General features: G+C 51.0%; 12 protein-coding genes across 12 annotated transcripts; 5 read left to right on the top strand and 7 right to left on the bottom strand.

The window, feature by feature from the left end:
* The first annotated feature begins 276 nt into the window (after positions 1-276).
* Positions 277-1,848, top strand: BCR37DRAFT_276900 (uncharacterized protein). Its single transcript, XM_040866797.1, has 2 exons — positions 277-576; positions 673-1,848. The coding sequence occupies exons 1-2, from the start codon at positions 411-413 to the stop codon at positions 1,596-1,598; spliced, it is 1,092 nt and encodes a 363-aa protein (XP_040726012.1). The 5' UTR covers positions 277-410; the 3' UTR covers positions 1,599-1,848.
* On the top strand, positions 1,403-3,480 carry BCR37DRAFT_276960 (uncharacterized protein). Its single transcript, XM_040866799.1, has one exon. It carries the CDS (start codon positions 1,632-1,634, stop codon positions 3,171-3,173), a length of 1,542 nt encoding a protein of 513 aa, XP_040726011.1. The 5' UTR covers positions 1,403-1,631; the 3' UTR covers positions 3,174-3,480.
* Positions 3,480-4,533, top strand: BCR37DRAFT_276906 (uncharacterized protein). The gene has a single exon (XM_040866798.1). It carries the CDS (start codon positions 3,787-3,789, stop codon positions 4,258-4,260), a length of 474 nt encoding a protein of 157 aa, XP_040726010.1. The 5' UTR covers positions 3,480-3,786; the 3' UTR covers positions 4,261-4,533.
* A 24-nt stretch (positions 4,534-4,557) lies between these two features.
* On the bottom strand, positions 4,558-6,409 carry BCR37DRAFT_378686 (bicyclomycin resistance protein). Its single transcript, XM_040869099.1, has one exon. It carries the CDS (start codon positions 6,314-6,316, stop codon positions 4,607-4,609), a length of 1,710 nt encoding a protein of 569 aa, XP_040726009.1. The 5' UTR covers positions 6,317-6,409; the 3' UTR covers positions 4,558-4,606.
* Positions 6,410-6,536: 127 nt separating this feature from the next.
* On the bottom strand, positions 6,537-8,818 carry BCR37DRAFT_356681 (uncharacterized protein). The gene is made up of 2 exons (XM_040868200.1): positions 8,738-8,818; positions 6,537-8,690 (listed from the first exon to the last, which is right to left on the bottom strand). Exons 1-2 carry the CDS (start codon positions 8,760-8,762, stop codon positions 6,676-6,678), a joined length of 2,040 nt encoding a protein of 679 aa, XP_040726008.1. The 5' UTR covers positions 8,763-8,818; the 3' UTR covers positions 6,537-6,675.
* Positions 8,819-9,455: 637 nt separating this feature from the next.
* BCR37DRAFT_378684 (uncharacterized protein) lies at positions 9,456-9,965 on the bottom strand. The gene has a single exon (XM_040869098.1). The coding sequence runs from the start codon at positions 9,950-9,952 to the stop codon at positions 9,599-9,601; it is 354 nt and encodes a 117-aa protein (XP_040726007.1). The 5' UTR covers positions 9,953-9,965; the 3' UTR covers positions 9,456-9,598.
* A 107-nt stretch (positions 9,966-10,072) lies between these two features.
* Positions 10,073-10,577, bottom strand: BCR37DRAFT_392180 (uncharacterized protein; the record flags this gene model as incomplete). Its single annotated transcript, XM_040871114.1, has 2 exons — positions 10,073-10,153; positions 10,194-10,577. 2 exons carry the CDS (start codon positions 10,575-10,577, stop codon positions 10,073-10,075), a joined length of 465 nt encoding a protein of 154 aa, XP_040726006.1.
* Positions 10,578-10,733: 156 nt separating this feature from the next.
* Positions 10,734-11,948, bottom strand: BCR37DRAFT_336339 (uncharacterized protein; the record flags this gene model as incomplete). The annotated part of the gene is made up of 1 exon (XM_040867222.1): positions 10,734-11,948. A coding segment is annotated over one exon (1,215 nt), but the record flags the coding sequence as incomplete, so codon positions are not given.
* Positions 11,949-12,104: 156 nt separating this feature from the next.
* Positions 12,105-12,688, top strand: BCR37DRAFT_397972 (uncharacterized protein; the record flags this gene model as incomplete). Its single annotated transcript, XM_040871749.1, has 1 exon — positions 12,105-12,688. Exon 1 carries the CDS (start codon positions 12,137-12,139, stop codon positions 12,686-12,688), a length of 552 nt encoding a protein of 183 aa, XP_040726004.1. The 5' UTR covers positions 12,105-12,136.
* BCR37DRAFT_378682 (pyridoxal phosphate-dependent transferase) lies at positions 12,635-14,321 on the bottom strand. Its single transcript, XM_040869097.1, has 2 exons — positions 13,861-14,321; positions 12,635-13,813 (listed from the first exon to the last, which is right to left on the bottom strand). Exons 1-2 carry the CDS (start codon positions 14,029-14,031, stop codon positions 12,761-12,763), a joined length of 1,224 nt encoding a protein of 407 aa, XP_040726003.1. The 5' UTR covers positions 14,032-14,321; the 3' UTR covers positions 12,635-12,760.
* A 1,125-nt stretch (positions 14,322-15,446) lies between these two features.
* On the top strand, positions 15,447-18,360 carry BCR37DRAFT_346001 (uncharacterized protein; the record flags this gene model as incomplete). Its single annotated transcript, XM_040867656.1, has 3 exons — positions 15,447-16,557; positions 16,596-17,065; positions 17,104-18,360. 3 exons carry the CDS (start codon positions 15,447-15,449, stop codon positions 18,358-18,360), a joined length of 2,838 nt encoding a protein of 945 aa, XP_040726002.1.
* A 134-nt stretch (positions 18,361-18,494) lies between these two features.
* BCR37DRAFT_378678 (uncharacterized protein) lies at positions 18,495-19,645 on the bottom strand. The gene is made up of 2 exons (XM_040869096.1): positions 18,747-19,645; positions 18,495-18,705 (listed from the first exon to the last, which is right to left on the bottom strand). The coding sequence occupies exon 1, from the start codon at positions 19,585-19,587 to the stop codon at positions 18,859-18,861; it is 729 nt and encodes a 242-aa protein (XP_040726001.1). The 5' UTR covers positions 19,588-19,645; the 3' UTR covers positions 18,495-18,705; positions 18,747-18,858.
* Positions 19,646-19,902: the final 257 nt, after the last annotated feature.

Genomic DNA, 19,902 nt, shown 5'->3' with positions numbered 1-19,902 from the left:
CGTGACTGAGCAAGCAGCGGTAAGCATTCAATATAGCAATGACACAGCCTGGGGTTGTAGGCGTCCGGTTCAACCGGTTGCCATGAGCATGAAGACACGATGATGCAGATAGGGCCCACCGGTCATGAGGAGCTTCAAGCATAGTCCGATAGCAGCAGCTTCATACATCTCGAGTGCTGTTACAAGCCGACCACTCCTGTCCCTGCGAAGCTCCTGCTCCCATCGTCAGAGCATCTCACGATAATGGCACAATTGACGTTCAAAGGCTTGCAGCTTGCTTGAGGTTGTCATCCAAAGTCTGTCGGCAATTTCGCGCCTCGATGCTCAACAACGCCCACGCATTTCGCTACAAACCGACACCCAAAACCTGCAGAAGCCCCAGGTGTGGGGCCCCTCGACGTCGCTGAACCATGGCGGATAAGATCCAAAAGCCCATGTCAGAGACAACCCTCCAAGAGCGCAAAGACGCCATCCTGTCTGAAAGTCTTAAAGAAAAACGGCAGCGCGAGGAAGAAGACGAGGATGATGCGAGTGGTGCTGGACAGACCACTGTTGCTGGCGGAGCAGAGATGAAGGGTACGAAACGGCGGGAATTGAGTCCTAGTGTTGCGGAAGCGAGAAAGTCGCAAGAGCTCAAACGGACGTCCGAACTACATGCTGATATTGCAAAAGAAACTGACACGGACAAGGCTGAGCTTCCCGAAGAGGCCAGCACAGGTTCAAAAGAGCCGACACCTCCTACCTCTGCCAATGGGTCGAGCTCATCGAAAGCTGAAGAGCCTGCCGTGACGCTGGAAGCGGAAGAGTCGCCAAAGGATGCGCCGGCTGCTAACGAGCCTGCAGACCAGGACCTCTCGGTCACGAAGGACACCGCACCTGCAACAGATAAACCAAAGGTTGGCTTCGGCAGCGCTTCTGGATTTGCTACTGCCAGTGGCTTTGGCAGCGCATCTGGCTTTGCGAGTGCGCCTGGCTCTAGCTCAGGCTTCAATTTTGGCGCCGACAAGAGTCAATCCAGTGCTACGGGATTTGGATCACTCCTTGGACAACAATCTGGTTCAAGCACTTTTGGCAATCTTCTCGATAAGCAGGAAGAGAGCGGAGACGAGCAAGAAGAGGAAACGGCAGATGACGAACAATACGTTGCCGTGCGCGGACTCGAGCGGACAATAGTGCCAACTGGCGAGGAAGGGGAAACGTGTATTCACACCGTCAAGGCAAAGCTATATGCCATTAATCCCGAAGCTGCTAATGAAGGCTGGAAGGAGCGCGGGCTGGGTACCTTGAGAGTACTCGAAGCTGACAAGGAGGGGAAGGAGAAGCGCGGTAGTCGACTTGTGATGCGAGCTGATGCTGTGCTGCGTGTCATTCTCAATATGCCACTTCGGAACACATACAAGCTCGAGGACGGCGGCGAAGCATTGGGTGAAAAGACGCTCAAGCTATTTGGTGTCGAGGATGGCAAGGGCGTGTGGATAGCAATGCGGGTTGGCTCGAAGCAGGCTGCCGAGGAGTTGAAGGGCGTGCTGCGCAGGTGTTTGGATTTGGGCGAGCGCGAGAAAAGTGAACAAGAAAATAGCGAGATAGAGGTAGCATAACGCCCGTAGGCAGACTACTCCACGAGCCATGAGATGAGGACTGTCTTCTACCAGCTGGGCGAATGGGCCTTGATACTCAGCATCTATGCACTGCCGGGGACTGCTGTCTGGGACGGGGAATCTCTTTGTTGGGCTATAGCCGTCGTTTTGGCAACCTCTGCCGTATGTCTCTACAACGCGGAGCGGCATCGCTGGACGAGTCTTTTGCTTTATAGGGTCGTCTTGCCTCATTCTATAGCCTATCGTCGAGGCAGCAGCTCATTCCTCGGTGCAATCCCCTTCCTATACACCTTTTTCAACCACGTTCGGCCACTTGGCCCATGGTCACCCTCTGCAGCAACGCTTGTTGAACTGCTGGGCTATACGTTTTCAGACTCGCTGAGGCCCTTGCTCTCGCTTCAGATCCACGCCCTTGGTAAGGTGCTTGCTGGTACATCACTCAAGGAGGTCGAGCTATCGCTCATCAGCCAGGCTTTTGCTGCCTTCACTTGGCGCTACCTTCATCAAGACTGCACTTTTTACGAAACTTTGCTATTCGGCATGCTCTGGGGGCTGCTAGTTGCTTGCACAGCTGCGACACCCTTCCTGCAGCAGAGCATCAAGCTGGCTAAAATCAGGCCACAACATCGGCCGAAGCATTGTGCAAAGCTCAAGCTGGCGACAGCTGCAAAAGCATACGTCGTCATGGTGCTGGTCGTTCTCTTCGCTGTACGTCCTTGGCTTGGCAAAACTCTCGGTCAGGATCCTTTCTTTTGGCTCATAAGCTACTTGACCGTGCCTCGTCTTATTCTGATTGCCTACTGGCTTGCTGTCGCTGGCACTGGTGTCATTGTGGTTATTTACTTTTGGGGCAGCAAACCCGTTGGCGGTCTTTCCGGTCTTCCACGCAATGCCATCAAGCTCCTTGCACCGAAAGATGACGATGTATTCTTTGAAGACGAGGATACTCAGCAACGTCGATCGCGTGCACTCGACCGACGTCGCAAGTTCTTTCACGGTCTAGTTGTCGTTTTGTTCCTGCCGACACTCAATCGCGATCCACCCTTGAGCTATCTGGCACTCAGTCTCGCAACGGCCGCATTCATCTTCGAAGAAGTCATCCGCGTTGCTGTGGTAGCGCCGTTTGGCATTCCCATTCACAAGTTTCTCAGTGGCTTCACAGATACCCGTGACCACGCCGGCCACCTCGTCGTCAGCCATCTCTTTCTGCTCCTCGGCGTTTCCGCGCCCGTCTGGATCTCTCTGACGGATTCGACCTCCCCGCATATTGCTCTTCTCAGTGGTGTCTTGACACTCGGTGTCGGTGATGCAGCGGCAAGCATCGTTGGCAAGAAATTTGGCAAGCACAAGTACCCGGGTCTAGAAAAATCTTTGGAAGGCACGCTAGCTTTTATAGTCGCCGTCGCATTAGGTGGGGCGATTGCAGCGGCATTTGGCTGGACGGGCACACCGCTAACTGCATCGAGTCGAGCACGTTTTCTTGTGGGTGCAATTATGACTAGTCTGATGGAAGGCATCAGCTCTGAGAATGACAACTTGATTATACCCATGTACATGTGGTGCTGGGTCTGGTAAGATCACGTCTTTCAATAAGTGGCTACACGTCGTCAAAAGCAAGCAAAAGTAAATCGAGGAAGTCCATCTGGCTGGACATCTGTCTTTCCCTCAATCAGCCGTGCTCACCGGGCAAACAAGCGTCTACGATATCGAGGCCGGGTAATTTGAGCCAGTGCTCAGTCGATAGTACTTACGACGGATCAATTTGAAGCTTGTCTCAACCGTTTTCTAGCTATATTTGGCTATGCGACCTCATGTTTCTTGCTTTTGGTGCTCCCGAAGAGAGAACGGCCCCCCATTCCAATTTCCAACCGTTGCAGGCGAAAATCTTCCAGCTTTGAACATGGCCTATAATTTCGCAATAGCCTCAAGACTGTCATGTAGAGCAACCGTTCGATCCTCGCTCAAAATCAGATGCAGCGTATGCCCAGGCCACACTCTGTCATGCTGGTTTAGCCTTGCAGCAGCTGATCTTGCGACCCAATTCGTTGGGTTGCTTCTTGAGAGGCCCTTTCTATGCTACCTTGGCGATGCGTCGCAAGCTGAGAATTGAATGCAGCTGCTGTTGGGAAGTGCAACTGTCGGGCTATAAGAACTTTACTGTGCCATTTCCTAAGGTCGGCAGAAAGCTATGATGCTTCATTTGCTACTCATCGGGCTGCAGCTCTCAATCACAGTTGCATCTCGACCATTGAAAGTCAAGAACTTCACTGCAGCAGATAATGCTATGCCGTTGAAGAAGCTGGAACCGCAAAGAGTCTACAACAACGAAGGCGCATACTATACGTCTGAAACGTTTCATACATGGCTTTGGTGCGACTACATTGGCATTATGCCCGGTCTGCCAGTCATCTGGTCTTCAAATGGCCGATTCCTACTCTGTTATCCAGAAGATTACTCTGTCAACGTCTTCCTGCCTGGTCGGCGTCGTTTTTTCTTTGCAAATTTGACATCCGAACTGGAAGGCCAGCACGTTGGTCTCTACTGGCTCTGTCATTGCGACTCAATGATTATCAATCCTCAACAGGCAATTTGCCGAGTAGGGAAGCTTGCCAATATTGCGTGTCCCGGTCTGAGTTTGAGAAACTATCGATTGTTGGCCTAAGGCCGAATGAATGTTTGCAGGTGTGGAAACAGCAAAGCTGGACTGGTGGAGAACATCATCGATGAACAGAGCAAGTTGCGGTTCCTCAAAGCATCCATAACGACACTGCATGTATCCTCTCCCCTTAGATTTGCAAGCTCGCGAGCTCAATATTGATATCGCCGGGTTCTTATCCAGGGCTTTAATTTTACTAAATTACCCCTGACTTGTTCGAAACCTTGATGTAGACCCTGAGCTGCCAGACTCCGGCTATCTAGCTTGTGCGAAGAAGCCGAAGTGTCGTTCACAAATTCATAAACTTCATTAAATGCTTGATATATGGCTAGAATTTACAATAAGCCACCCTTCAGACTACACTCACAACCCTATGCAATTCATGCATTTCGTCCCTTGTACGTTTCCGTTGTAAATCAGGCACCCCTGATAAATCTGCCTTGAATGACTCGTGAAACACTCTATCTGCCTCGGCAGTGTATTTGCATCGTCGACGAATTTCTGGTCCCTTTTTGTAAAAGACAAACATGAATGGTGCACATGCCAATGCCAAGAATGCCGGTATCGAGGAGGCCCATTGATTGCCAAGTGCTGTGTAAAGTTTTGTTCCAAAGAGTGGAAATGCTGCGCCGACAAGACTCCGAAGGAGTGTGCTGCCAGCCAAAACAGACGAACTGTACAACCCATACGAATCGACCAGATACGTCTGACTGCATTGAAAGACGGCCACTTCAGCCCAACCAAACAAAGCAGTTGCACTAATTGGCACAATCCAGTGGATTTCTTTGCGATTGGTAAAGGCAAATATGAAGAGACCAATGGGCATCATGACACTGCCAATCATACCAGGTGGTAATCGTGACTCTGGCGGCGCTCTTGGCTTTTGACCTGGCAATGTCGTCAATGCAGCTCGCGCGATACAACGTTGGTATCGCTTGTCATCCCAGACAGAGTACAAGATGGCGCAAAAGATACCAATAGTGATGCCAATGTAGGAGAGACCCGTGATGCCTTGCGACCAGCCTCGATCTTGGTGAAAGACAATAGGCATAGCAGTGAAGAAGAGATACAGTACTCCATAGACAATGGCCGTGTAGACTGAAAGGAGCGTGACGATCGGCTCGGTGAAGAGCATGACCCAAGGTCGTAGCAGTGCTACTTTGTAGAGTGCTTTGAGGTCGAGACGTTTTGCTGCATCATAGCGAGAGATGTACAAGCTCTCAGACTCCTTTGTCATCTTGTTTGCTCGAGCTCGAAGGAGAACAGGCGGATACGTTTCTGGCACAAACAAACAACCAATGATCCACATGACGGATGTAAATATGCACATGACGCCCATCACCCATCGCCAGCCTTCAATCTGACCGACCCAAGAACCAACAATCTGCGCGACAACAGGTCCAGCAAAGGGTGCTGCTGCAAAGTAGCTGAATGCAATGCCACGCTTTGACTCTTCGAATACATCACCAACGACGCCAGCTGCATTGACCAGCGGACTCGCGCCGAATGCACCTGTGAAGAAGCGCATGAGCAGCAGTGTTTCAATGTTTTGAGCGCCTGCTGAGCCGGCAAGGAAGCACACTGTAGCACCATACGTCACGACATACGTCTGTCGTCGGCCAAAGACTTCTGATTGTGGCGACCAGAGCAAAGGGCCTAGCCCAAAACCCAGCAAGACGAGTGAGATGCCTGCTGTTGCAACCTCGATGCTCACACCAAATTCCTCCATGATACCCTTGAGTCCTCCTGCATACGCTGAGGAGTCGAAAGAGATGGCAAACAATGCAATCGATACAAGCATCGACACGAACCATTTGTATGCATGTGACCAATTGAGTGGATTCTCGACATCGCCAGGGAGGAAGTCAATCACAAATGGATCTTCTTGTGTTCCCCGTCCAGGATATGGATATTTGAGGAGATCGCTCGTTGCATGATACGCTCTGATCCAGGGCTTCCATGATTTTTGTACAGGTAACCGCTCACAACGCGTTTCTGTTGAACAAACAGATTGGCTCGCGAGATCCTTACCGGATCCTGCAACCGTCGAGACACTCGACATGCGCAACCACGATATTTGGGCAAGAATGCCTTTGCTAGGCTTGTGAAGAAAGCTATAGCTAGCTACAGGCTTCGGCGTCTCGACGGTTCTGTGCGAGCGATGGATGCAGGGGCGCGTAAGTTTTTAAAAAGGCGGCAGTTGCCGAGTTTCAGACCCCGCAAACACGTGAGTTGTCAGACTACTGACGGAAAACAAGTACAGTAGTAGAGTGAGGGATAAGCAGTGAGCACATTACTTACTACGACGACCCTACGATTGAAGAAAGCCAGACAAACACGTTTTGCACTTGAAAAAAAGAAGAGTCCTTATTCCCCATCCCCGAACCATAGAGTCCCATGTGTTGATGTTGCTTCACACTCTCAATCAATTTCATTGAAAGCAGCCTCAATCTCCTTCTTGAACTTCTCCTGGATAGGCTTGCGCTGTAGCTTCTGAGCAGACGTCACGAGCTTCGATTGTGGTGTCGGTTCGATGTCTGTGAGCACAACATTACCAACGAGCTCAATGCCACTGAGACCACCTGCTTTACCAGCAGTGACGACTTCTTGGTACACGGCGTCGCGAATCTTCTTATCCTTGACCATATCATCGGCATCCTGATGGTTGCCAGTGAGTCCCTTGCCATCGCAAAACTTCTTGAGCGCAACTTCATTCACAAAGATAACGGCAATAGGCTTTGCATGGTTATCATTGGCAACGACACAGACATTCGCAGCCAATGCACATGTCCGGTAAGAACTTTCAAGCTTCTCAAGCGCAATGTATTCGCCATTAAGTGTCTTGACGAGATTCTTCTTGCGATCAATCAAGGCCAAGAGACCATTCGGTTCCCATTGTCCAACGTCACCAGTCTTGAACCAACCATCCTCATAAGCTTCCTTGTTTTCTTCATCGCGATTAAGGTAGCCAGCAGTGATGGAATCTCCACGCAGCCAAACTTCTCCCTGTGGTGGTTTGTGTGAGGTGAGGTAGCCTGCATCAGGGACATCCACCAACTTGCATTCAAGACAAGCAAGTGGCGCACCAGCAACACCAGGTGTCCAACCCTCTGGCGGCAAAATGGTCGATGTAGCACAAGTCTCCGTGAGTCCATACCCAGCAAGGATAGGACACAAGATTTTGCTGAGGAAGATTTGTGTTTCCTTTGAGAGGGGTGCACCACCATTCAAGCAGTATCGTAGACGACCACCGGTCGCTGCTTTGATCTTCTTGAAAATGACAGCATCAAGGATACCAGAACCCGGTAGGTGAAGAGCACTCAGGAAGCCTTTTGCGGAAATACCTGCCCAGAACAACTTTTGTGCAATGAAAGGTGCATCAGCGACTTTTGCAACAATACCCTTTCGCACCATTTCCCACACTGCAGGAACGCCCACCATAATGGTTGGCCTGAAGAGACCCAAATCGCCCTTGCAGTTGCGCATGTTGGTGTCTGTCAGTGTCTTGACTGTTGCATAGCCCAGAGTACCACCCCAGTACAACGTGATATTTTCAAAGACAAACTCAAAGATGTGGGCAAGGGGAAGGAAGGCAATAAGGAAATCTTCCTTGTTGATGTAGCGATTCATGGCCTTGTCAACACCGGCAATGGCTGCAATGACATTGCGGTGGGTGAGAAGCACACCTTTGGGCACACCAGTTGAGCCTGAGGTATACATGACGCATAGCAAGTCATCCGCCTTTGGAGGAACCACGTCTACCATGTTGGCTTTACCTTGTTCGAGTAGCTCTTCGAAGGACAAGACGTTGACGTCGAATGCCTTCTTAAGTTTGTCAATAATGCCCTCAGCAGGCGTGCCGCGGTAGATAATGTGACGAATGCTGGTGTCTTTGCACGCTTTAAGTAGTTGATTCAGCAGTGGTGCATCTGTAAAGATTGCCTTGGCCTCAGTCTCCATAAGCGAGTGGTGGAGACCCTCCTCCCCGAGCGTATCATAGGCAGTGACAATTGGCATGGACTGCGTGTTGGCGCCTTGCGCCATGAGCATCCAGAAGGCGCTTGTGCCTGCAAAGATTTCGAGCTTGTCGCCTGCTTTCAAGCCAATGTGTCGTAATCCACTACCGAGTTGTCGCGCCTGCTCCTCGAGCTCCACAAAGGTGAGGTACTTGTAGTCTGAGTACTCAAAGTACGTCCATTTCTTCTGTACTTTCTTGTCTTCACCTCCCACCTTCTTGGTGATTGTCTTTTCCTCAACATGCTCCTTGATGAGTGTGCGCCAGCCAATTGCGTTCTTCTTGCCGAATGACTTTGCTGCGAATTGGATGATATCGTAGATGGTGTGGATATCAGGGTGTGGCTGCGTCAGAAGCTGGTCTGCGGCGTGAATGGAGCGCCTGATCTTGCCGTGTCCCTGCGGCACGACTTCGTCTGTTTCTGTATGGAAGTGTTAGCGCGCGCGCGCACATTGTTTGTCTGCATACCGAGGGAGAACTTGTACTGGACCATCCTGCTGTCTGGCTATGATGGAGTAGGAGTAGAGAGAGAGAGAGAGAGAGAGAGAGAGAGAGAGAGAGAGAGAGAGAGAGAGAGAGAGAGAGAGGGTGGTTGGGGATGAGGAGGGTCGCCGCAGTCCACGGTTGCGCGTCGGAAGGGGGGGAAGGGAAGGCTGCGGCTCTCTGACCAATCACACGTCATACGCCCCAACCAGTCAGCGCAAGTGGCCCATGGACCAGGTAAAGGTACTCTATACCTGGTCCACTGTTTGTCACCAGCATCTACGACATGGCTCAGGGGGAAGGGCAACATCGCATATCCGGGCGGCTGTGCAACGCATGCGGCAGTGCGATGAAGCACTCCTGGCACTGAATAGGCTAGATCTCGTCCATCATGAATTGGTGTGTCCTCACCCTCGTGGTCAGAGCGGGCGGCAGCTAGAACTCAAGTGTCATAAGTTGGACTCGGTTCCACTAAGGGCGAGTGACAATGCATAGCTGGTCCTACGTTTAATCGCTCTTCAGCCATTCCAAATTGCCGCCACAGGAAGCGGTTGCTTGGACATAGCTAAACCCCTGGTCTTTATAACAGTAGTTGCCTCTACTTGTCATTGAGCAACACGCAAGAGACTGGCAAGAGACTCTGCCTGGTCAGCGACTGGCCGCTAGACGAGCAGCGATGACGATACCTGCATGATCTGGGGAACTGCGGGGCCGTTATCTCGGGAAATAGAAGACAGTTTAAGCTTGACTTGCAGAGGCATCTGTGCGTTTCCGTGATCGTAGAAGTGTTAGTAAGGTATATTAGGATCATAAACAGCTATATGCTCGAGGCCATCCTGCCCCTTGCTAGAGCGAAAAGTATCCAAGCAACGCAACAATGCCAGCAGCAACAGCTGACTGCAGTGCAGGCCCGCCAGCCATATCACCCTGCATGTAACTGATTGCACCAACAACAACATCCAAGGCTTCTGACAATGCAGCCATTTTGATAGCCATCTGTCGCTCAGCACTATTTCGCGGTGCAAAAATAATCGCAAGACCAAAGATGATGCCACGGACGCCCATCAAACGCGAGAAGTGCAGTGTCGCGCCTGTTGCATTAGGAACACCGAAGCCATCGCATGTCAGCTTTGGAAAGAAACCGAGACCGATCGCTGGGGCGAGGACAGCGGCGATGAAGACGCGTTCGAGGGTTGCCATGGTATTTGTTGTGGTGGTTTTGGGGGATTATCAGCTTCCCGGGCATGATGACCTTCTATGCATATGACAAAGTATAAACTTGTATAAACCTAGTAGCTGGATCATCCTCAGCTTGCATAATCAGAGCTTCGCCTTGGCAGGCAAGTCCTTGCGTAGATAGGCATGCACTGCATCGACGCCCGCTTGTGCACACTCTTGATCCTATTTGTTAGCATAATCCTTCATTCTTCTGCCTGTGTACCTGAGCAGGTGAGCCTGTGCTGCATCCAATAGCTCCAATGACCTGTCCATCAAGCCCAAAGAAGGGGATGCCACCGCCAATCGTCTGAAACCTGCCTGCATTCGACCAATTGATACCAAAAGCAACACCGCCCGGCCAAACCGCGTCCTTGTATTGGTGCGTTGCCAGCCGATGACCAGCTGCAGTGAAGGCCTTGTCAAGGGCAATGCTGATAGACGTCAGCTTTGCACCGGCCATGCGTGAAAAGGACAAGAGATGGGTGGATTCATCAACAATAGCAATATTCATAGGCACGCCAATCTTCTTGGCATGCGCTTCTGCCGCTGCAGTGGCAAGACGTGCACCTTCCAAGGTCAATGATGCTCGAGACTGAGTAATGTGCATGCTCTAAGAGTTATTATGTGATGAGTGGGGTGCAAGTCAAGTCGCTTAATGATGCTGTCACTTTTTCGTCTCGCCGCCAGACGCACTTTCGTCCTTTGTCTTGTACTTGTCAAAGATGGACGAGAAAATACCCTTCTCTCCCGGTTTGGGAGCCTCTGCTGGTTTACCGTCGTCTCTCCGTGCTGTCGCATCACCAAGACTCTGAGCAAGTTGCTCCAATAGACTGCGTTGCTTCGGGTCGAGCTGTTTCGGCATCTGGACCTTGAACTCAACCGTTAAGTCACCGGGCCCACGACTTCTCGCATCGCTGCCAATGCGAGGCATCCCTTTGCCAGTCATGGTGATGGCATCACCGGTGCTCGTACCGGGAGTGACTTTGATATTGACATCTCCCTCTAGTGTGGGAATCTTGCAGTGACCACCCAAGGCAGCAGTTGTCATGGGCACCGTAGCTTTGTACCGCAAGTTTGGGCCCTCTCTCGCAAAGCCTTCCTTGGATGGCTGGATGCGAACGTGCACGTACAAGTCGCCATTGCGTGTTGAGACATTGGGCGGCGCTCCACTTGTCTGTGGTGCATCGCCTTCCCCTGCAACACGCAAGCGCATACCATCTTCGATACCAGCAGGAATATCCACCTTTACGGTCTTTCTCTCCCGTACGACACCTTCGCCATGACACGTACCACATGCCTTCCCACGAGGAATAACAATACCAGCACCCTGACAAACCTCACACGTCATTTGCATTTGGAAACCGCCTTGCATGATGTGTACACGCGTGCCTGCACCACCACACGCCAAACACGCTGATTTCTTCTCTCCCGGTTTCAAGCCACTGCCTGTACACGGACGACACTTGACCAAAGGTTCAATGGTGATTTGCTTGCCTGTTCCTTTTGCAGCTTCCATGAAACTGATGGTTGCAGCAACTTCCACCGCATCACCCACGAGGATCTGACTGCGTCCACTCGTTCCACCTGCTTGCCGTGCACCACCACCAAAAGCACTAAACAAGTCTTCAAAGTTAAATCCACCCGCAGCTGCACCACCACCACCACCAAAAGGGTTGCCGCCAAACCCTCCAAAGCCGCCGTATGGATTGTTTTGCGGATTACCATTTGCATCGAATCCATTGGCGCCGTATGTATCGAATTGTTCCTTCTTTGAGGGATCTTTTAGAATCTCATACGCTTCTTGCACTTCCACATACTTGTCCTTGGCTTTTGGATCTTTGTTGCTATCGGGATGATACTTTTTCGCAAGGTTGAAGTAGGCTTTTTTGATCTTTGCCTTGTCGGCGGACTTATCTACGCCGAGTGTTTTATAGGGGTCTTGAACTGCTTGAAGCCGCCTGGCAGTAGAAAAGGCCCTTCCTATCGCTCTATGCATGCAGTTGATGGATGTCGTCTAGATGTAACAGGTGTCTATTGTCCTTTGTCGGCGTCGCAGAATTCAGAAATTCTTGGAAGGGCGCGTAATCCACCCAAGTAGCTTTCCTGCAGTGCTGCAGTGTACCACCACCAAAAGCGCTTCATTCGTCTGCTCTCACTTCAAAAGGCATGAGCTGGGTCTTACTCCTCGTCGCAGCAGCTATTCTCTTCTTCTTCCTAAAATACTTCACCCAGGAATCTCCTCTTTCACAAGACGAGGCTAAATCCTGGGTCGATCGCAACATTGACCACGTCGCTGTTATGTTTCCTCAAATAGACCGCGCTGCCATCGCCTATGACTTGTCAAAGACGAGGAATGTCGAACAGACAATTGAGACGCTACTTGCTGAACGACCCTTGCCGGCGTGTCCACGAGACAGTCCTTATAGCAGTTATCGTGTGACGACTTCAGCGTCGTCGTCGTCGGCAGCGTCTGGTACGGCTGCGGGAGCAACACGAGGAGGTCATGCAGCTGTATCTTCTGGACAGCAGCAGCAGCAACAACATCCTGATCTGGTGCAGCGATTCAATTTACAGGGACGTTCAGCAGAGACAGGTGACGTCAAGTATACCTGGTCCAAAGAACGTGCACAACGCGAAGCAACGCTCAAGAAGCGTAAAGAGGATGCCATCTTGCGTGCTCGAGAAAAGATGGCCTCTACAGAATCAAAGACCGCATAAGTACAAGCAACAACAAAAACCCGCATGATATAAACCCACTTGTGTGTCTATGATTGACAATATACCATTCTACTATGCATTCCTAACGGCATCATCGACTGCTTTGCCAAAATACTCACAGTTGGTTGTATTGAGACCAGCCATACTGATACGACCATTCTTGGTGAGGTAGATGTGATACTTGTCTGTGAGGAAGGCAACTTGCTTTGGTGTCAAGCCAGTAAAGGAAAACATGCCAATTTGCGAGGTGATGTGGCTCCAATCGCCCGGAGTCTGCAGACGTTGCAAGTGACCAAAGAGTTCCGTACGCATAGCAATGATCCGATCTGCCATGCCTTTTAATTCACCTTGCCACTGCTTAAACAATGCCTCGTCATTCAGCACAAGCGATGTGATGCGCGCGGGAAACGCAGGTGGGTTGGAAATCTCACTACGCTGCAACACGGCGAGTTGTGAGTTGACGCGTTTTGTTGAGTCAGCAGTCTTGCCGATCCAGTGGAAAGCTCCGGCTCGCTCACCATACAAGCCAAAGTTCTTGGCAAACGACTGAGCAATGCACATCTCAAAGCCACGCTCAACAAAGTAGCGAGTGGCCCAAGCATCCTTCTCGAGGTCACCAGAGGCGAATCCTTGGTAGGCGCAATCGAAGAAGGGGAAGAGTCGACGCTTCTCCATGACATCTGCAATTTGCTTCCATTGGTCTTGTGTGGGATCCACACCTGTTGGGTTATGAGCACATGCGTGAATCAAGATGATACTGCGTTCGGGACACGTCTCGAGTGTCTTCATGTATCCAGCGAAATCCAAGCCACGCGATTTAGGGTCCCAGTATGGGTACTGTTGGACGGGGACACCGACATTCTGCCAGATAGCGGCGTGATTGGCCCAAGTTGGGTTACTGACATACACGGTCGCGTCTTTCCAAAACTTGGCGAGGAAGAGGGCACCGAGATGGTTGGCGCCTGTACCGGAGATGGTCTGAATAGATGCAACACGGTTTTCAGCAAGTGGTTTGCTGCCATTTCCCAAGATGAGCTTTGCAGCGGCAGCCGTGAAGGCTGGGAGACCTGCGATAGGGAGATATTCGTGATCGAGATTCTTGTCGGCTGCGATGATTTGGTGGGCCTGAAGGATTAGCTTTCCAAATGTCTTCATCAGCATTGGAGACTTGCCTTGTGAACGACTGGCAGAACATAGGGCTTGCCGTTATTATCTCTGTATGCGCCGACACCCAAATTGACTTTATCCTTGAATGAATCTGCCTTGTACGCTGCAGTCAATGCGAAAATGGCATCTGCTGGGGCAAGCGGCAGTTCGGAAAAGGCGGATTCTTGTGTACTCATGGCTTTTGAGTGCTACAAGGTATGTGTTAGTCTTTGGCAATGGATGAAATGGCGTCGTGGTGTCGCAGCCGAGATGCAGATCGAGTGAAGGGTCCAGCAACGAGGCAGGGGGGCGGGGGCTGCTGACTTGAAGCAGGGGAGATGGACATACCTGAGCGAGTCGTTCAGAGGGCGGTGACATGGAGCAGAAGTGGTTTGTATCTTGAGGGAGGAGCTTGTCTGTGCCCGGTACCCAGGCCTGATCTCGAGTCCTGCTGCTTCTGCTGCTTCACGTCATCTCGGCCCCAGTTTGATGCGGGGACACAAACTCACTCGCAACCTGAGGCTGATGCTGCTGCTGCTGGATTACTATGAGTACTGCTTGGTTATATGACAGGGCCCGCTACATACCCAGATCAGCCTGATAGATAGTCAAGCGGATGGATGGTTGCTGACTAAGCATGTACTGCACGCACCAGGGAGTCAAGCACTCTCTTCCAAGCAGTCACCATTAGCGCGATCATGCCAGCCCCTTCCCTGTCCATCCACACCTCAGAGCCCTCATGCTCTTGTGGCTATTTGTGCTCTGCTGTGTCTTCACATGCAAACCAGATCCAGATCCAAAATGAGATCCACAACCGCAAACAAACAACCAACAACAGCCAGCAACAGCACCAAGCTACTCCGGCAGCCAGACCTGCAGCTGCATGACAGAACCGGCCCTCGACAGAGTCTCAGAGGAACATTGTATCCATCCAACCGAGCCAGAGCGCGCAGCAGCACCTCCACCACCCAATGCGCATCATATAGCGCCCTCTGACGCAACGCCAAGGGAAACAGACATTCCTACCCATGCGCAACAGAAGCAAGATAGAAAACGACTTCAGCTCGTCAAGGGACAGCCGGAACCCAGCATCAATACAAAAGCGGCAGAATCAACGCATTGGACGGTAGACACCAACTCGAATACGGGCGATATTGGGCGCGGGCATGTCTTTCCAGAAGAGTCGGTTCTTGGGGATGAGGACAATCAAGAAGGAAGGATATCACAGCCTGATTCGGACTCTGATTTAGATTTGACTGACCCCGAGGGTATCTACAGATCTGCCCCGAGTACACCCCTCGAGGAATTCAACGGCAGTGTGCGCTTAACAAAGGAAGAGCGCAAGCTGGAGCGCAAGGAAGCGAAAGCACGCAGAAGACAGAAATTGGTCAAGGATCCCGTTACGGGCCGAGAAATATGGATTGAACATGTTCGAGGCTCAACAAAACGCATCATGGCAAACCAAGGTATCGTCAAGCCAGTGTACGGCAAAATGGCAGCGTCAGATGAAGCAAAAACAGCAAGTATCCTGTCTATGCTATCCAAAGTACCTCTCAAAGATCCCACAAATGTCCTCTTCTACCCAATGCAACCACCAGAGTGGCGCGAGCTCATGGAAGAATCGCAGCGAGCGTTGTTTCAGTGGGGTAACGTGGTTGTATTTGTATCGCTGACCCTGCAAGTTGTCTTCTCTACTAAGTTCCTTCCTATTGGCTGGCTTCTTTGGATCCATGCCATTCTGGCAATCGGCTCCTTGGTTTGGGTACGCAACAACGTCACATCACATTTCCGAGAGACCTTCCACGAAGCAGAGCGTGTCCGTGGTGAGAATGCAACATTGAGCCAAGTCCCCGAATCAGTTGAATGGCTCAATAATATCGTTCGAACCATCTGGCCCACCATCAACCCGGAGCTATTCGCCGGCCCAATTGACTTGCTCGAAGATGTCATGCAGAAGCAAGTGCCATCGATTGTGCATACTGTCAAGGTCAGTGATCTCGATATAGGCTCGGTGCCCTTGCGTATCTTGAGTATGCGATATTTACCCGATGACGGACATGCCAGAGACGAAGATGATGCGGGTGAATACGCCAACATTGAAGTGTCGTTTGGTTACAGAGGTGGCAAGACGGACAAGTCTCTCTCTGCAAAGGCAAAACACATCCATCTCCTCGTGTGGTTTCAGGTGGGTTTGCGTAAAGTGCTGGGCATTCCGATCCCGATTTGGGTGGAAGTACAGGGAATCGTCGGCAAGGCTCGTGTGCGTATCCAACTATTACCTGACCCGCCATTCGTGAAGAATGGTACTCTGACATTACTCGGCATGCCAAAGATTGAACTTTCAACGACACCTGTATCGCAACGCTTCTTCAACGTCATGAATCTGCCGTTTGTCTCGCAACTCGTTAGTTTTGCCATCAAAATCGTTGCACGCGATTTGATTGCGCCGCGGTCGTACACCCTTGATATTTCAAAGCTCATGGTGGGTGATGATGTCAAGAAGGAAACAGCTGCCATTGGCGTGCTTATGGTTACGTTTCATCATGCAACAGGTGTTCCACGCTCTGATCATCGACCTGGGCGCGCAAAGGTGGATCCATACCTGACGTTGCAGTACTCTCAATTTGGCAAGACGACGTACTCGACACGTGTCATCAAGCAGGATCATGAGCCTGTTTGGGAGGAGACTTGCTTCTTGCCTATCCTACCTGGCCCGGTCAAAGGTATCTCTCCACCTTCCTTCTCTGAATGCTAACGACAGCTGGTGAAAAGATTCGAGTCAATTTGTGGGATAGTGATCGATTCACGGCTGATGACTTGCTTGGTCGTGTGGAGTTGGACTTGCCAACATTGGTTCGGCAAGCTGGACACTTTGAACGACGCAATGATAAGATTGTTGGGACAAAAACTGCACATTTACACTGGTCCATCGGCTTTTTTGGTAAACGAACCATTCCAGATCAACCGGTGCCACCCCTTGTTGATACACGAACCCCACCTGATTTGAGAGACCACCCTTATTTCAAAGAACAGCAACCTGCTTGGACGGTGGATAGCAAGCAGGAACAGCTAATTTGCCGACTGCCACCGGATATGAATTATCCTGGTATTCTCTCCATCCAGATTCATCAAATCAATGACCTTGGTATTCCTTCTGTGAAATCATCTTTCCACCATCAAAGCGGTGATGTGATTGCGGAAGAAGCTGTTGAGGTTGCTACAGAGGACGATGTAAGCTCCTTTTCAATTGTTGATTTTGCTAACGTTAGTCAAAATCAGCGCCTTCCAGTTACTGCTGCATCAGTCTGAATGACGAACTTGTCTATAAGACACGCACACGGGCATTCACCAATAGACCTATTTTCAATGCCTCTTTTGAGCGTTTCATTCGTTGTTGCACAGATACCAGGATTCGTATCACTGTGCGTGACCAGCGTTTCAGAGAAGATGATCCCATCATTGGCATTCTACCACTTGATCTAGGGGAAGTTCTCAAAGATCAAGGTCAAGTGACGCGTTGGTTCCCCATTGCTGAAGGTCTTGGGTACGGCGTCATGCGCGTCTCCATTTTATTCCGCAATATCGACCTTCAATTACCACGGGCCTTACAAGGCTGGAATCTGGGTACATTGAAGTTGTACTCCTTCAAAGCTGTTGTTGGAGAAGAAGATGCAGCTGCCTTGCAGGACTGCAGTTTGAGGATTGATACGCAATTACAGCGCAAGACCATCAGTGCGATTCATGCTGGTCGAGATGGTGATGTCTCCTGGGACATGCCACGTAAGCTCATCTTTCCCATCCGAAGACGTCATGCGACGTCATTGAGTATTGAGATGCATCGTGGTGGTGTGCCGTTCACCAAAAAGGGGCTATTTTCGGGAATCTATGGCAGTTGTTGCATTGCCCTATCTGCCATTGACGACAATCAACGCTCGATCCTCAAAATTCCAATCTTTCAAACTGCGGACTATGCACGCTTCAAGAAGAATTCTTTGAGTGAGTCTGATGCGTCGTTGCGCAAAATTGGGTATCTCGAGGTGGATTGTTGCTTGACATCAGGTCTATCACCTGTGCATCGCCGCTTTTGTAAACGATCCAGTGATCTCGCACAAACGCATGAAGCATGGGAGACGGAACAATCTTTCAGAAAGCGTATGCGTGATGATTTGCGAATGGAAAAGGGAACGACTGAAGAACGGTTGTCTACGGCAGAGACGTTTGGTGTATCGATTGCTAGTATGGATACGCCACGAACAGGTCCCAACAAGGCACAAGAAGTGCCACCGGATGAGGATTGGATGGATAGTGACTCGGATGCGGATAAGGGACATCGCACCATGTCTGAGTGGGTTGAAGATAAAGCCGCTGCACGTCGTGAGAGGCATAGACGGCACAGGGGTATCATGCAAAAGAAACCCATTCGCACCGCGGCGTGGGTCAAGAATGGCCTGAAGAAGGGAGTAAGCAAGGTCTCACGTGCACTGACGCTCAATCGGGAGGATGATTTAGTTGAGAGGGAGGTATAGATGCTGTACATGAAGCACATTGGGCATCCTTGTTGTGTGAGTGTCTGCCCATCTCAACCTGCTCCCTAACCCCAGCAATTCGAGAGCCGCAATGTCAGCAGCAGCACCACCAGCAACTGCAGCTTAAGACTCTACAAGGGCTCACAGATCCAGTCATGATTGCCAACGTCCTCGCTCGCTCGGTTCGCACTATGCGCGTTTCGCCTGCACTCAGGCTTCAATCAGTGCGTGCCACACGCCACCACACCACGGAGTCTCGTCTCGAACTGTATGGTCGTACATTAACCGAGCGGAAGTTCCAGAACCCCATGCACTCTGCAGAAGCACAGGGCCAGTACATTGGCAGTACGTGTATCTTCAAAGAAAACAAATGACTGACTCAGTAGTGTGGGGATTCATCACAATGCTTGGCTTGGAACTCGTTGCGCTCATTCTACTGATGGAGTCGAAGCGCAAGCCCGCCGAGGAGGAATAGACGCATCTACAATAGCAGACTCATTACTCGCTAGCTAATTGCAAAATGGCAGCATTCTCAAACGTTGAACCCGCTTGACCCTCACCTGCAGCGACTTTCCGCATTGCCTTGGCAACCTCGCCCACACCGGCACTCATGGAGCGAACACCGATGTGTCGAAACGACGTGATGATGGGTGCAAAGATGGACTCTGCCATCCTGCTCTCTGGCCTTGATTGTTGCAACTCGAGCAAACCTGGCCTAAAGATACTGACGTGTGTGTTTGTCCCGCCTAGTGCTTTGAGCCGTTCTTCTGTAGCGCCTTTGCTTTTTGGATACAGGAAGTAGGATGATGCATTGGCATTCTTGGAGCTCACGTAGAGAATGTGCTGCTTGGCCGGCTGCTTATCGCCGCTGCTGACTGCAAGTCGTGCAAGGAGCACAGGCAGCTCCTGGTCAATCTCCAGGAAACGTTCTGCTGAACCGGCTGTAGCGCGTGTGGTGCCCAGACTGACATAGATATCATCAAAGCCCTGCAAGTGCGCTGCTCGTTCTCTCAGCTTCTCATGGGAGCTAAAGTCAAGCTTGATGACATGCAAGTGAGCAGGAGCTTGGCCAGCTTGAGCGCCGGGACAGGAGGCGTAGTAATCTTGTGAGGAGATGTCACCACGTACGACCGCCCTGATCTCGGTGTACTTTGAGTGATGCGCTAATTCAAGTGCAAGAGCTTTGCCGACTGCGCCTGTCGAACCGAAGATGAGGGCCCGCGTCATAGGACAGATTATCAATGCAGATGGGGTGCTAGTTACGCTAGTACTGGATGATGTGTGGTACAAATTTGTTCTTTTAGTCCTTGAGCATCGTATACGCCTTGAGCAGAGCACGACCACCACGACCGACCGCTTCTTCCTCCTCTTCAGCAGCAACAATGTAGTCCTTCAGAGACAAGACGCCCTTCTCCTCTGCTTGGCCAGGCTTGAAAACCGTAGCCACAGCTCCAGGCCCTGTCGCTTGCCGTCTCGGCATCTGGCTAGTATTCGCACCACCCGTCATCCAGCTGTACTTCTTGCCTCCACTTGTATTCATCA

Source organism: Protomyces lactucae-debilis (assembly GCF_002105105.1).
Source record: "Protomyces lactucae-debilis strain 12-1054 chromosome Unknown BCR37scaffold_7, whole genome shotgun sequence".
In the NCBI taxonomy this organism is placed as follows: Eukaryota; Fungi; Ascomycota; class Taphrinomycetes; order Taphrinales; family Protomycetaceae; genus Protomyces; species Protomyces lactucae-debilis.
Note: the sequence above shows the minus strand (reverse complement) of the source record. Positions and strands in the feature narration are given on the sequence as shown.